This window comes from Trichosurus vulpecula, chromosome 2 (genome assembly GCF_011100635.1).
Source record: "Trichosurus vulpecula isolate mTriVul1 chromosome 2, mTriVul1.pri, whole genome shotgun sequence".
NCBI classification, from domain to species: Eukaryota; Metazoa; Chordata; class Mammalia; order Diprotodontia; family Phalangeridae; genus Trichosurus; species Trichosurus vulpecula.
In genome coordinates, this window is record NC_050574.1 from 321260729 (window position 1) to 321277203 (window position 16475).

Here is a 16475-nt window from a genome sequence, read left to right on the forward strand (position 1 = left end):
CATATCTTCCCAAGATTTGCTTCCTTGGGTGATATCTATGGAGACTGGGCCAGAAGCAGGACCAGTGGCCTGGGACTGGTGTTGATGCTGTGGGGACTCTGAGCTTGTGTCCCTGATAGTGACAGCTGATTGGCATCTGGTATTGATGGTGGCGTGAATGATCTTAGGAATGTACCTCAAGATAGTACGTGTATATGTGTGAAGGTGTGTCATGTCTGGCTAAGGAACAGAGAGAAACACTGGCCCACACAGGGTTTGAACCCATGCTCTCTAACCAATTGAGCTAATCCTTCACAGTCAGCTCAACTTGATACAGCAACTAACATTTCCATAGTGCTTTGTGGTTTACAAAATTTCTTTACAAAAGCTTGCCTTACAACAGCCTTGTGAAGTAAGTAGTACAAGTATTATTTCCCCCATTTTACAGATAAAGAAGCTAATGTATAGAGGTGAAGTAATTTCCCCAGGATCACACATCTAGTGAATCCAAGTCTTCCAATTCTCTGGCAAGTGGGCTTTCTTTTTTCCCCCTCCCTAGACTTCACCCAATGTACCATGCACTATTTCATGCCCTCTCGAATAGAGGGCTGCATATAATTCTATACCACGTCTGCTGTTATTAGAATAGTTAATCTATATTAATTGGGCAAAAGTAAATTCTGGAGAAGGTGCTGAGTGATTCTGCAAAGCAAAGTCACTATAGGCTACTAAAAGATCTCCAAGATCTCCAAGGCTGCACATCATGTGTTAGCATGAAGAATGATTACTAATTCCTTCTCCCACTCTCCTTAACTATATTGTTTTAAATGAAAATAGAAATGATACTTTACTTTCTGGTTCTGTTACAAGAGCACCCTAGTCTTCCAGCAAGAAGCATTTTTTTAAAATAATATGATTGTGACAGATCAGAAAGACCTAAGTTCAAATTCTGCCTCCTACTAAGTGTGTGCCTGGCAAGTCTCAACCTCCATTTGTCTTAGTTTCCTCTTCTATAAAGAGATAGTAATAGCACCTACTCACTAGGGTGGTTGTGAGGATCAAGTGAGATATTTGTAAAGCATTCTGATAACCTTAAATCACTTACAAATGCTAATCATAATAATCATCATTTTCAGAAGAGAATCCCATCATTCTCCTTCCTAATTCTTCCGTAGCTGGATGAATCGGTGTCTGGAGTTTCATTTCTGTTATTCACAAACAAACTGAATTCTCCATATCTCCAATACCATTGAAGAAGGATGAGGATTTATCTCAGCTTTGATTCCTTCCTTCCCCCCAAACTATACACACCCATGCAACCTACATTGTGTTTTGTTGCCATTTCTTTTCCTTGTTCCCGGGTGATTTTCCTCAAGTGCATCAGATCAACTTTGTTGGCCACCAAGATCATTGGAAAGGACTCCCTGCAAAACAAGGGGACAAGAAAAACACATTGCCACAATTAAATACAGATGTATCAAATGCCATCTATTCCTGGCCTCAGAAAGACAAGGAACAACAAACACATCTAGTGGTTATAGTGTGTTGTTTGTTGTTGTCCTTCGGTTGTTTCAGTAGTGTCCAACTCTGATTCCATTTGGGGGTTGCCATTTCCTTCTCCAGCTCATTTTATAGATGAGAAAACTGAGGCGAACAGCGTTAAGTGACTTACCCAAGGCTGCACAGCTAGTAAGTGTCTGAGGCTGGATTTAAACTCATGAAGATAAGTGTCTGAGTGGTTAGTTAGTGTGGTAAAGTCATATACAAAGCAACCACATCTGGACACAAGAGAGAGATACTGGCCTCCATATTCCCCAAGACCTATTTTCAGGGGTCAAATTGCCAAACACCTAGGGTATTGGGAGCCAGGGAGGATATGGGAAACTGAAAGCCAAGATGAATCAAGAAAGTTCAATCTATTTAGAATTGTAGTTACATTTCATTACCAAACCACATCTTATATCCTCTCTGATCCCCTCAAAAGAACCAGACAAGCTCAACTAATCTTGGTTTAAGCTTTTTTTTTTTACTACCCATGTCCATCCTACAGTGGGACTATTCATGGGCATGGAAAGTGCTTAAAGCTAGGTAGGTACAGAAGGAGAATAAAGGGCTGGATGATTACCAACAAGCAGTAAGGAGATGATGAGAGATAGCCCTGGTAAAGTTATGAAGTGGAAGAAATTTATAAGCTCAGTATGAGTCAGTTATCAGAATGACATGGGAGCCTGCATCAAGAGAGGCATGATGTCCAGGACTGTGAAGGCTGTGTGACACAATGGATTTGGAACCAGAGGTCTTGACTTCTAATACCAACTTTGCCACTTACTACTGTGTGAACTTGGGCAAGCTACTTAACTTGTCTCAGTGTATTCACTTGTGAAACGAAGGATTAGATGATTTCAAAGGTGCCTTCAATTTTGTAAACTATAATCCTATGACCAGGTAGGTGTTATTCCATAAAACTCTTTCCTGGTTAGACCAGACCTGTACTATTTTCTTTAGTTTTGAGCACCAAACTTTAGGAAAGAAACTGAGAAGTTGGAAAGCGTCTAGAGGCCAATGATCTTGAGAGTAATGGAACTTGAGATCATCCCATGTGAAGAACCATTGAAGGAACTGAAGATGTTTTACCTTTTAATTTTTTTTGGAGGGGGGAAGGCAGGGCAATTGGGGTTAAGTGACTTGCCCAAAGTCACACAGCTAGTAAGTATGTCAAGTGTCTGAGGCCGGTTTTGAACTCCAGTCCTCCTGACTTCAGAGCCTGTTGCTCTACTCACTGCACCACCTAGCTGCCCTGAAGATGTTTTACCTTGAGAAAAGAAAATGGGACAAGGGGACAGGATAGCAGTCTTCAGGTATTTGAAGGGCTTCCATGTATTGGAAAATAGACTAAATTTGTTCTGTTTAGCCCAGAAGGAAATGCTAGAAGCAATGAGTTGAATTTGCCAAGAGACAGATTTTTGACTTCATGTAAGGAATTTCCTAACAATTAGATGCAAGATGTACATGTTACATCTATGGTGTATATGTGTACAAAAACATATATACATACATACGTGTGCACATATGTCACATATACCTTGGGAGACTGACGGTAACTCAGTGGTGAATCGAAGATCATGGATCTGGATGTTATCCAAATCATCCCTGGCAGCTAAGTGGACAAAAGGCAATAGGTTGCCTCAGAAGGTAGATGGCTGCCCCTCATGCTAGCTCTTCAAGCAGTGGCCAGGGAAGACTTGTCAGGTATGTTGTGGAGGTCATTCTCAGGAACATTAGGACTGGATGGCATCCAAGATCCTGTCCCATTCTGAGATTCTGTGATTCACCTCTTAGTATAAATGGAAGCAAGAAAACACTTCCATCCTAAGGCTCATCTCTTAAAACGATGAAGTTTTAGGAAATAACCAGCAGGTTTTATAGGGGCAGCTGGGTGGCACAGTGGATAAGCACTGCTCTCGGAATCAGGAAGGTTTTTAATCTTCATGAGTTCAGATCTAGCCTCAGACACTTGCTGGTCATGTGACCCTGTGCAAATTATTTAACCTTGTTTGCCTCAGTTCCTCACCTGTAAAATGAGCTGGAGGAGGAAACAGCAAACCACTCCAGTATCTTTGCCAAGAAAACCCCAAATGAGGCCACAAAAAATTGGACATGACTAAACAACCACCACCACAACAACAATAACAAAACCAGTCAGTTTTAGAGGCTTGTGTATAAGCCTGGTCCTCATAACCTGATTCTGGAAAAAAATTGACCATCACTAGAATTATAGAGGTAGGAAGGAGTGCAGAAAGCTTCTAGATCAAAGTCATTTTACAGAAATGAAGTCTTGAGTCCTGAAGGATAAAATAACCATTTTAATTTTCTATTGATCTTGGCGATGAATCCAAAGTGAAGCCAGATGCTGGCTGCAACCCTGGCCAAAATCATTTTATTACCTGAGTCAAACAGAGAGGGAATTAGCATGAGGGAAACACCTGTAGGGTTTGATTCTCAGGGGTTCCTTTCATCTTTACTCCATACTTTGGATGATCAGCCCTTGACATGGAGCCTGGTCTAGTTTTTTTGAGACTCCCTAAGTCCGGTTCTTTTGGAATATATATGATTTTCCTTTGATGTGCCCAGAGGAGTAAAAACCACTGTGACTAGTTCCTTTTCTGGTTTCCTCCCTCCTCAGTTCTCATTGTTAAAGCGCTATTGTCCATGGAATAGAAAGGAATGCTCTCATGGAAACACCCTATTTTTACTGCCATTAAAAAAATATTATGTCAAAACATGTGTCTGGGATGAGAATGTTTTTGGCTCCACCTTCTTGTGAGGGCTGGGGAAGAATCCTGTGACTTTGGCCTAAGGGGTAGGAATGATGTCTCTGTAATGTATAATGGGAGAGTTCCAATGGACCCGCCAGTACCAGAAGACTGATACTCATCTGTCGGGGAAGGTTTAGGTAACATCTAGATCCATGATCTCAGATTCACCACCGAATTGCCGTCAGTCTCCCAAGGTGTATGTGGTATATGTACACATGTATGTAAAAGTACGTATTTGTATGCATACAATGTATATATAAAAGGTGTATATAAATATAAATGAGGTATATAAAAATGTATATAATATGGACATGTGTATACTGTTATAATAGGCATGTATGTGTATGTCTATATGTAACAGGGATATGGATAGCAGCTGATACAGAAAACTCAGAGATGAGGAAACTCCCTCTACCAATGTAGGCTGGAACCTTCTGTGTAACTTATACTCTAGGAGAGTAGCCTAGAGCATTGGGAAGTTAAGTACTTGCTTAAAATCACATAATTAGTATGTATTAGAGGTAGGACTTGAACCTAGGTCTTCTGGGCTCTGAGGCCAACTCACTTTCCACTGCTTTATACTGCCTCTCACATATTTACCTATGTATATACATACATATATTAATATATATACTCGCACATACACAATATGTATGCACGTGTATATATACATATATACATGCACATACATGTATACACGTTTATTATGCATATGTATAAATACACATTTATGCTAATAAATACAGACATATTATATATGTGTATATTAAACTTGGTTTGGGGCAGCTATGTGGTACAGTGGATAAGAATGCCGGGCCTGGAGCCAGGAATCACTTATCTTCCTGTGTTCATATCCAGCCTCAGACACTTACTAGATGTGTGACCCTGGGAAAGTCACTTAACCCTCTTTGCCTCAGTTTCTTCACCTGTAAAATGAGCTGAAGAAGGAAACAGTAAATCACTAGTATGTTTTCCAAGAAAACCCCATTTCCTAAAATGACTGAACAACAACAAGGTTCGGTAGAATGTGTCAACGACATGTCTTTGAGAGGAGATATTTTGATAGAAGTAGCACCAATAGGTGAGTGCTACAAACTTAAACATACAATTTGAGTTTAAGACCACTGATCCAGGTAACCTAGTTAAAGTTCATTCCAGGCTAAGTTCATTAGTAAGATACCCAAATGAGCAGTAAAGGGATATTTAGTAGTTCAGAAAGTTTCACTGTTTACTTATGGAATGAGATGAATGAAGCAGTGTTTTGCGGCTAGGTGGTGCAGTGGTTCAAAATGCCCGGCCCAGAATCATGAAGATTCATCTTCCTCAGCTCAAATCCAGCCTCAGAAACTTCCTAGTTGTGTGACCTTGGGCAAGTCACTTAACTGCTGTTTGCCGCTAGAGAAGGAAATGGCAAACCACTCCAGTTTCTTTGCCAAGAAAACCCCATGGACCGATCCACATGGTTATGAAGAATAAAACAGGACTGAGACAACTGAACAACACATGTAGTGGAGTAAGCTCTAGATTGGAGTCAGAGAACCTGGGTTCTGATCTAGCTAATATTACTTACTAAGTGGGAAATCTTGACCAAGTTCTCTTTTCTTTCTTTGCCTCAGTTTCCTCAACTATAAAATAAGAGAGCTAGACCAGATCACCAACCCTTCCAATTCTAAACCTACAATTCCAGGAGTCTGATAACTTGAATTCATGAACCTCAAGGAGCTTGGAATTTTGTGAATGCAGTATTACTTTTCATCACTATCCCTACAGTAGCAATAGGAGTTTAACTTTGAACTCCCAGCAAACTTCATCCGCTGTAGCACTCCCTCCCCGCAACCTCTAGCTCCAGAAACATGCTTGCCTTCTATCCTCCCAAAGTTCTTTCTTCTGTGTTGTATTAGAAAGCTAGGCATCACCACTAGAAGTGGTGGGAGAGAATCTGAGGCATAGAACATTACCATTAGTAAGCCTTAGAGTAAGGGAAGTAAGGCAAATTATTTCAGAAAGGCTTTCATTTCAACCCACTTTTTCCCACCAAGTGAAAATGGCTCATACTGCTCCTTCTTACCCTCCTTTCCCACCCTCGCCACCCACCATCCTTTTGCTTTTTTCTTTATCCTCCTCTGTGCCTTAAGCTTTTTAAAGTGTTTTCCCCAACCCTTCCTCTCCTCCAACTCTCCTCCCTCCCTCCTTCCTTCCTTCCTTCCGTTCTCTCTCTCTGTCTCCCTCTGTGTCTCTCTGTCTCTCTCTCTGCCTGTCTCTCTGTCTCTGTCTGTCTATCTGTCTGTCTCCCTCCCTCACACACACAGACACACTGTCCATCTCTCCTTTATGAGTGCTGTCTCTCTTTCTCTATCTGCCTGCTTGTATAAGTAAGGGAGTAAGGGAGTATGGTCATCAAATTGGATCCAAAGATAAAGGGATGGAAGGAAAAACAAGGAGGGTAATATTGATGATTTTAGAATAGGAAACATAGATTCAATCACAGAATTATAGAAATTCAGAGTTGGAAGGGGCTCCAGTGGCCATCCAGTCCAACCCATACCTAAAAAATAATCCCCTCTACAATATTCCCTCTGGTGGCTTCTCATGTCCAAAAACAATCCCTATTGGTCACATGAAAAGTAAAAGAAGATTAAATAAGTATTAAAAAACTTAAGGGTCTTGATCTGGCTGGAGAGGGCTCAGGCTTGAGAAGCAAGTTCTATGTTAAAGTTTAAGAGGTGGTAAAATTATGTAAGCATAGGCAATAAGCAAATCTCATTGTGAATTTTGTGAGATTTTTTTTGTTCTGAATTGTGATGCTAACTCAAGTACATGTAGCCTGAGGGAAGCCCCTTTACCTCTCTGGGTCTTAGTTTGTTCATCTCTAAAAATAAAGGAGTTGGACCAAATGATGTCTAAGGTCCCTTCCGGCTCTCACACTGTTCTAGAAGTATTTTCAGGAAGTTCTTGGCTCAAAACAGAGCCAAAATTGCAGCCTTGAAGTATTCACTATTACCTACTATTGAAAAAAAAAAAGCCACCAAAGCACTTTGATTTCAGATTCTCCAGCTCTTCCACTTCCAACTTGTATACGTGAATTCTCCTTTGGCCTGGAGCAGGACATGGAGGCACCGGTGACTCTCCATTTCTTCCCAAGCCACTTCCAAAGGTATTATTTAAAGGTATTAGAAGCCTTCCTAAACAGCAGAGCAAGAGGTGAAGTTCTTTTATATAAACTCATAACTCTCTTATGGAATTTAATGACTCCCATTATAAATTTACAGCTGTGTTCTCAGGAAAAACGTTGGCCTTAACTTTTTCTTTTTAGTACTTCTCAGTGATTCCATTGACCTTAAATACAGATAAACAATGACCACGCCAGTTTCCAAGGATGTACCAGGATCCAGTGGAATTCACAACATTCAACTGGAAGAGCCACATGACAATGCTTTCCCAGAGAGGATTCAGACGGTATTTAATTATCACATATTCACTGTAGAATATAAAGGAGTGCTATTTTTAAAAGTAAAAGTCAAACCAACAAGTATTTGAATGCTAAGTATATGCCCAGATACTAATGTTATTAACATTTAAAGACATTTCTCAAATTAAGACCAGTGATTTTGCAATTGTATGGAGCTCCCCACTCAACTTCCTCTGCCAATTAAGATCATCACCTTGAACCTCAGCAACCTGCCTGGAAACATTGAGAAGTTAAATGACTTGCCCAAGGTCACGCAGCCAGCATATGCCAGAGACAGAATTCAGACTAGGGTCCTTCTAACTAAGCATCCAGCTCTCTAATTACCTTTGTTGCCTTTTAAATACATACTAATATTAGACTAACATTTGTATGACTGTTTGTGGTTGTTCAGTCATTTTCAGTCATGTCTGACTCTTCATGACTCCATTTGGGGTTTTCTTGGCAAAGATACTGGAGTATTTTGCCTTTTCCTTCTCCAGTCTATTTTGCAGATGAGGAAATTGAGGTAAACAGGGTTAAAGAACTTGGCCAGCGCCACACAGCTAGTAAGTGGATTTGAACTTGAGTCTTCCTGACTCCAAGCCCAGTGCTATATCCATTGCACTCCCTAGCTGCCGCTCATATATTTATTCCTATTAAATTTCATCTTACTCAACACAGCCATCATTGTAACCTGTTAAATTCTTTTTGGCTCCTCAGTCTATCATCCCATATGTTAGCTACATCACTCTTCCTCGTATCACCTGTAAATTAAAGAGCTAACTTTGACTCATCCAGAAATGCCATTCAGAGATAGACAGGATCATAGCCTCTTGATCTAGAGCTGGAAGGCTACTCAGAGGTCGTCTAGTTTAGACCAAGCCACTCATTTTACAGTTAGGGAAACTGAGGCCAGGGAAGTTAAGTGACTTTTTCAAGGTCAGACAGGTAGTAAGTTGTCAAAGGTGAAATTTGACTCCAGGTCCTTTGACTCTGGGGCTGGTACTGTCTCCACTGTACAAAGAGGCTTCCTTACCTTCATTGCTATAACTTACTGGGAACATTACAGAGAAACTACATACAATGCAAGTCTCCTCTGTACTTGCTAATCAGTAACTCAGTCCTTGTGGAGATTTGGGGTTTCCTATTTTGCCCAGACCCAGAACCTATTATCTTACTTTCCATTTATCATGGGATCATTGATCTAGGAGTCACATGACTCCAAGTTCAGTACTCTTTCCACTACATAGTGTTCCTTCCTTGGTGGGGAGGTGGAGAAGGGGAAGAAAAGTTGGGATTTGGTTAGTTGGGGTTCCAGTAGATTTTTAAAAAAAATTTTTTTGCCTAGTCAGCCAGCTGGAATTCTGAATGAATGCCTCATCAACTGGAAATTAAAATTAGAGGTAAAAACAGAAAGGTATTCATTAACCCATCACCTGCTAGTCCCAATCAAATGTCAAAAGCAAAAGTGTGGGCAAATGAGGTGTGGGTGAAAGAACGCTGGCCTGGGAAGAATCACGAGGCTCGAATTCTCACCCTAGTCTTGACACTAGTCTCATCACTGCAGGCAATTTACTTCCTGTCTAATCCCAAATTTCTGCATATGTCAAATGAGCCAGACCACATGATCTCTAAGGTTCACCTGTCAGGGCCTGTGTAGGTTAGGTTGTGGGGCCTGTCTTGGTGTCAAAGTCAAAGGCTGGAAGCAATCAAAAGTAACTAGAGTGAAAACGAACTGTGCAAGGATCTGCTCCCCTCTTTACCCATTATGGCATGGGAGGAAGAGCATTTTAGGATCATAGAATCATAGATTTAGATTTGGAAGGTACCTCAGAGACCATCTAGTTTAGAGGTATCAAACCAATTGTAGCCCAAACCAGAGTCAGTTGTTTTACAGTCGTATCCAACTCTTTGTCATCCCATTTGGAGTTTTCTTGGTAAAGATTCTGGAGTGGCTTGTTTTTCTTCATTTTACAGATAAGGAAACTAAGGTAAACATGGTTAAGTGACTTGCCCAAGGTCACATAACTCTAGAGGCTGGATTTGAACCCAGGGCTTCCTGACTACAGGCCCTGTGCTCTATCCACTGTGCTACCCAGCCACCTCTAAAATGTAATTAGGGAGGAGAGGGAGGTGGAGAAAATTTGAAACTCAAAAACTTGAGGAACTGAATGTTGTAAACTAAAAATAAGTAAATTTTAAAAATTTAAAAAAGTAATCAGGAAATGTTTAACCAAGCAGATAAATATACAATACTACATAAATAATGTTAATATATGGCTCTCTTAGTCAATATGGGACCCGAAATGGTCTATTTCTATTGGAGTTGGACACCATCTAACCATACTCATTTTTCTGATGCCCTGCAGAATTAAATAACTTGCCCAGGGTTACACAGGTAGTGAATTGCTGAGCTAGGATTTGAAAGGTGAGGTCCTCCGACTAAAAGAACAGGGATCTTGACTGAGCCCCCGTAACGCTCCAGAACAAGGATCCACAGAGAGGCAGTTATCTGACTGTGGGCTGTTCCTAGAAAAAGCCAACCACAGCTTGAAAAATGACACCAAGGGGAAGGGCAGACAACTGAAGACCTTTGTTTTATACTTAAAAAAATTTTTTTTGTTCCTCTTTTCTTTTCAAGGTTCCCTCTCTTGGATGTCTTTTCTTGTTTTTTGGAATTTATTTTTGGTCTACTGCCTCACTTGGTTCTAAGAAGAAACAATAGTTGAGGGCTGGCAAAGACTATGCCTTGTTAAGGAGCTAGTTCTGCCGCATTATAGCAATATGTGTCTTTCCCACTAAGAGAGTGATGGACCCCTAAAATGATGAGTCAAAATTGTTTAGCTGGAGAATGGGATCATGCCGCTTGGTACACAGCCCCCCAAACATTCACCTTTGCCCTGACTCAGAAAAGAGACCTCTCTCTAAGGTAGGTATATGTGTGTGTATGGAGATGTGTATGTGTTAGTGTGTTATATGTGTGTGAGTGTGAGAGTGTATGAGTGTGTTAGTGTGTATATGTGAGAGTGTGTTAATGTGTATATGAGTGGGTGTAATGGCAAGCAAAGGGAGACTTTTTGCTGTTTTAAAACGCAGTATCATAGCAAAGAGCCAAGCCATGCTGTAACCTTCCCCTCTGCTAAGGCCTTCCCGTAAACACTCACTCACAAACCCTAGCTTATTTGTGTGTGTTAGTGTGTATGTGTATGTTAGTGCATATATGTGTGAATATGAGTGTGCGTGTATTTGTTTTGGAAGAGAGGAGGTAAAGAGCATCAATGAAAAAGTAGGGATATGTTAAAATTGGCTCTTTCTAATTGGACACAATTTTTTGCTTTTCCTTAGGTTTGTCTTTGTTTTCCAATTGGATGTTACCAATTTCACAGAAATGTTTTAAAATTTTATTGTTTTTTTATTCTGAAAAGGTACTGTTCAAGTCCTGAAATTCAGAGACTTCCAGCTTATTTTCATTATATCAGAATTTCATTGTATCAAATATTGCCCAAAACAAATGGATGTTTTCATTGGAATGAGAATTCAAAACTTTTAAGAGCACACCTTGCACTGGTTCATGACCTATTCTCTGAATATAATCTAAGAGCCTGGAGCCTATTTACACCTTGGGATTTTTTTTTCTTCTAATATTTTCAAGTTTAGGGGAATCATTTATAGGAAAATCAGCAGAGGAAAGCTCTCTCTTAGGGACCTTGGTCCTTTTCCTGTCTTGAATTCCTAAGAGATTTTACCTAAAGAGAGAGAGATAAAAAGCTTTCTTTTGATGCCAAAAGGGAACTCTAGGGAACTCTCTTCCACAGTAAGAGTCAAATCCATAGCTCCTTGTAGCTATTAATCTTCTCTGGGGATGCAGTTAGCACGGTAAATAATAGCCTCCAAGACAACACTCTGCTTGGAGGGTGCCTGAAAACTTCCTCTGTCTTCTTACTGCTCTTTCAGGCAGAGATCTCTTCTTTGGATGAGGTGATATTTTATGGCAAGTGACTTCTTTGACCCTGAAAACAATGTATATTTTATTCATTTCCGGCTGTCCACAATTCAGCACATTAAGTAGATCTATGAGCCACTTAAGAGTTTGGCCTCCCTCTCTGAGTACATGGATAAATGGGTATGTTAAATTCGTATTCTTGAACTGATGAACTGATGCAGACAGATACATTTTAGTTGTGAGGGGTGGGTGGGAAGCAAGGCAGGTGGGAGACAGGTGAAAGAATGGGAAACACGGTAGTAATAAGTCTGGGTTTAAAGGAGTCTACAGAGTTGAGGAAGGTCAAGCTGTGGATGAGGCTGAGGACAAGACAAACTTCACCTATTCTGCAATTTTGCCTAGGGCCAGCCTTGTTCTGTATTAAAAGCCAACCCTATCACATGAAGAACAGATAATGAAATACACCTTCATCCTTTTGACAGAAATGTGGGGAACCATGGGGACAGAATGCTGCATTCACTATTACTTTATCAATGCTGTATTTACTATTACTGATATGGCAAAGAAGACAGATACAGTGCCAAAATCTCAGTGTTTTGTTTGTTAGGAGGAAGAGTTCATTTTTTTTTTGGTGGGGGAAGGGTATATGCAGAAATTGCTGTGAAATGAGAACAAAAGTCATCAATAAAACTTTTTTAAGAAGAAAAAAATTACCGTAGCAGAAAATAATTTCATCTCATTTCTGCTGCTTCTTTTTAGCATTTTATTGATGAAACTGAATACTGTGTAATTATAATGGCAAGCCTGGTCCCAGAGCAGAATTGAGAAAATGTATCTCCCTTCCCTTATTGCTGAGGTGAGAGTGGGGAATATTGCATATAGTCTCAGATAGAGCTGATGTATTGATTAGGTTTGCTGAATTGCTTTTCTTTTTAGTGGTGTTTTTTTGATGGCTTTATTGGGTAGGAGAAGGCAAGAATATATGAAAAAATGAATTAGATCTATCCCACTCCCACCTTAATGAGCACACCCTTTCTTGAAACAGAAGTAGAGATGGGAAAATAAATCAACATGTTGGCCATATTTGATAGTATATTTGATAATATGTGGCTCCTTCCATACCTAAAAGTCTACCAGGTTTTATCCCCAGTGCTTTGAAGGCACTTTCATTTCCTTAGTTCTTCAACCTAGAGCAAAATACACTTAGAAATATTTACTTCCCTCGGTAACAAACACTTTCAGTTTCAATTTGATACTGGCTACACTGAGCTCTGGCCAAAGAAAGTCTAAGTCTCTTCATCCCAGGGAATCCATCTGAGAGCCTAGGAGAATGTAAACTTGTCTTCCAATGCTAAAGGATTGAAGTCCTTAATGCTATATCTACTTTGAAGGCAACTAGGTGTTGTGCAGCAGCTATAGCACTGAGTCTGGGACCAGGAAGAACCGAGTTCAAATCAGACCTTAGATTTTTACTCAGATATGTCACCCTGGGCAAGTTACTTAATCTCTGTGTGCCTCAGTTTCCTCAGCTGTAAAATATGGATATAATAATAGCACCTACCTCCCACGGTTGTTACGATGATCAAGTGAGATAATTGTAAGGTGCTTAGCACAGTGCCTGGCATATAATAAATGTTTAACAAATAGTTTCCTTCGTTTGTTCTTCTCAGTCAGATGGATCTGTTATTTGGATATTCCATCCAACAGTAGGATTGCAATCCCTCCACACCTGCCCATACTGTGCAAATCATGCCCATGCCCTCCTCTGAGTTGGCCACAAGGGCTCTACCCAAAGAGCTAGGGGCCTTCTTTTTTGTTGTTGTCGTTCAGTTGTTTCAGTTGTGTCGACTCTTGGTGACTCCCTTTGGGATTTTCTTGGCAGATACTGGAGTGGTTTGCCATTTTCCTCTCCAGCTCATTTGACAGATGAGGAAACTGAGGCAAACAGGGTTAAGTGACTTGCCCAGGGTCACAAAGCTAGTAAGTGTCTGAAGCCAGATTTGAACACAGGAAGATGAGTCTTCCTGTTTCTAGGCCCAGCACTCTATCTACTGTATCACCCAACTACTCAACAGGGCCTTCTTCCATTTCTCCTGACATTGAGAGGATCCCAATAGAGCCTTTGGGTTGTTTCATCCTTTCAATCTATCCCAACAAATTAATTAACAAATACTTATTCCCTCCCCACTCCCACTCCCACCCCCCAATTTTGGTCATGACTCACCTGTCTTTGACTCTGAGGATGAGCTGGTGAAACCGGTCTACATGCTCAAAGCTGGCTTTATCTGTGACAGAGAAGACGATGAGAAAGCCATCTCCTGTCCTCATGTATTGTTCCCTCATTGCACTGAATTCTTCTTGCCCAGCAGTATCCAAAACTGCAAAACAAAAACATAGGGAGGAAAGAAGTCACTGTTAGCTCATGTGGCAATTACTATAAACCTCAAAACCAAACAAAAAAGGAACAGACATTTTTCTGGGACCGCAACAGAATGTATTGCCATGCAACAAAACTAATGCTGCCCTTCAAAAATGAAGGTGTAGTGACTGACCCAGCAGGCCTTGAGTCCAAGTCATACGACAATTGCTTGGAGGGACCTGGGGATATTTAGTCCCGAAAAGGCTGGAGGGGAAACCTGACCACTTTCTTCAAGTAGTTTGTGGGGATGTCATGCAAATCAAGTCTGATTCTATTGTCCCTAGAGGGCTGAATCAGGAACAATTTAGGCTCAATGTCCCCCAAAACTTCCAAACAATTGCAGTTGTCCCAAAGTGGCATAGGCTGCCCAAGGACATGATGGTTCTTTTTCATGAGAGGTCTTCAAGCAAAACCTGGGTGATCACTTGTTGGGTAGGTAATAGTAGGAATTCCTTTGGGGCATCAACTGGGGTAACCTGCTGCTGAGATCCCTCCTAAAGTTTAAATTCTGCAATTCAGAGTTGTACTGAACTACCCACAGTGTCTTACCCAGTTCCTTCCTCTCTACTCCTTACCAGGGATGATCCTGACCTGGAAGATGGCTAGAGGTAAGGTGAGGAAGAGATCTAGATCTTAGCTATGAATAAGGGGGGCTTTTCTTAGTTGAGACAAAGCTAATATTGGGGGAATCAGACCCTAGACCTTGGCCTTGTTTGCAACATGTTTCCATACAGTGTGCTTGTGCTAACTGACCCAGATATTGGTGGATAGAAACAGCCCTTATAATTACACAACAAAACTCTGAACTTCCAAAAGGGATCCGCTCATTTCCCTGTGAACTTTACCAAAAGGCCACCCAGCAAGAAGATTCAATTCCAAAACTCAATTCCATTCCAATGGCCTGAGCCACTGAACAAGCAATCAGAAAGCATTTGAAAAGCTACCATTCGAAAGAAAACTGCACGAACAAGGTCTCTGGACCTCTAGGAATTTGCAATAAAGGAGAGACTAACAAATAGAAAAGATCTATTTATAATTTACAATTTGAGTATATTAATAGGGGCAGTAAGCAGAGAGAATTGAAGAGTTTTTATGACTCCTCCCTCCCTCATGTTCCATCCCTCTTCAAATTGCCTGGTGACTTATCCACATGCTATAAGCTCCTTGAGGTCATAAACTGATTCATTTTTGCTTTTATATCCACAGCATATAGCATTTCCTTTTTTTTTTGGAGGCAATTTGCCCAGGGTCACACAGTTAGTAAGTGTCAAGTGTCTGAGACTGAATTTGAACTCAGGTCCTCCTGACTCTAGGGCCAGCGCTCTGCACCACCTAGCTGCCCCTAGCATTTCCTTGAATATGGTATTTATTTGGTCTGCAGGGGCTTGGTAAGGAAGCCCCATCTACCAAAGCAGATTGACAACTGCTCTATAATTTATAGTCTTCAAGAGTTGTTTGGGGGGCTGGAGGGTTAAGCCATTTGCCCGGTACTATATGGACTATCTGAGGTGAAACTTGAACCCACGACATCCAGACTCTGAGGCTGGTTCTCTATCCACTCTGCCATGCTATCATTCACATAGGCTGATACTATGCAATTAATAAATGTTTAGTTGTTGACATAGAGATACTGGAGAAAGGATCAGCTCTTGGCCCAGAGTGGAAAGGATTTTACCCACAAAAAACTCCCATCTTTGGGAGTTTCCTCAACAGACTTCTCTGAAAGAAAAATGGAAAAGCAAATAAGGGTAAATGGTAATTTTATGAGGCACAATTACCAGAGTTGTAGGGTTGGGGGTTTTGTTGTTGTTTGTTTGTTTGGCAATTTGTTAATGCTCTTATCAGATAATATTGTGAAATTATGCAGATTTGTGTTGGTGTCATCTCCATTCTAGAACATAAGATTCTCAAGGCCAAAGGCCAGTTTGTAACTCACCTGTTTCCATTCTAAGTCAATGTATTTAAGTTTTTGCATTTAAAACTATTATTCTGAGGAGTCCATCGGCTTTACCTGACTGCCAAGGGAGCTTATGACCCAAAAAGCAAAGGTTAAAAACCCCTGTTGTGGACATGTATTCCTAGTACCTTTTTTGTGACTAGAGAGATAGAGAAAGGGAGAGAAAGTGCAAAAAGCAAATGATTTTCAAAATTTAACTTTGCTAGGGTAGTAGTAGTAGCTAGCTTCAAGGATTACAAAAAAAAATCTGTGCATATGTTACCGTGTTTGATCTTCACAATAACCCTGTGGGGTGGATGCTATTATTAACCCTATTTTAAAGATGAAGAAACTGAGAGTAAGAGGTTAACTAACTTGCTCAGGGTTACAGACACTTGTCTGAGGTAGGATTCGAACTCAGGTCCTCCTGACTC

General features: G+C 40.7%; 1 protein-coding gene across 2 annotated transcripts in view; it reads right to left on the reverse strand.

Moving 5' to 3' along the window:
• The window catches only part of MRAS (muscle RAS oncogene homolog), a 118785-nt gene that overhangs the window by 15425 nt on the left and 86885 nt on the right, over nt 1-16475 (reverse strand). For both annotated transcript variants that reach the window (XM_036745311.1, XM_036745312.1), the window contains 2 exons: nt 13911-14064; nt 1304-1403 (listed from right to left, as the gene is read on the reverse strand). In XM_036745311.1, the coding sequence (XP_036601206.1) occupies nt 1304-1403; nt 13911-14064 (254 nt within the window). The remainder of the gene's footprint in view (nt 1-1303; nt 1404-13910; nt 14065-16475) is intronic.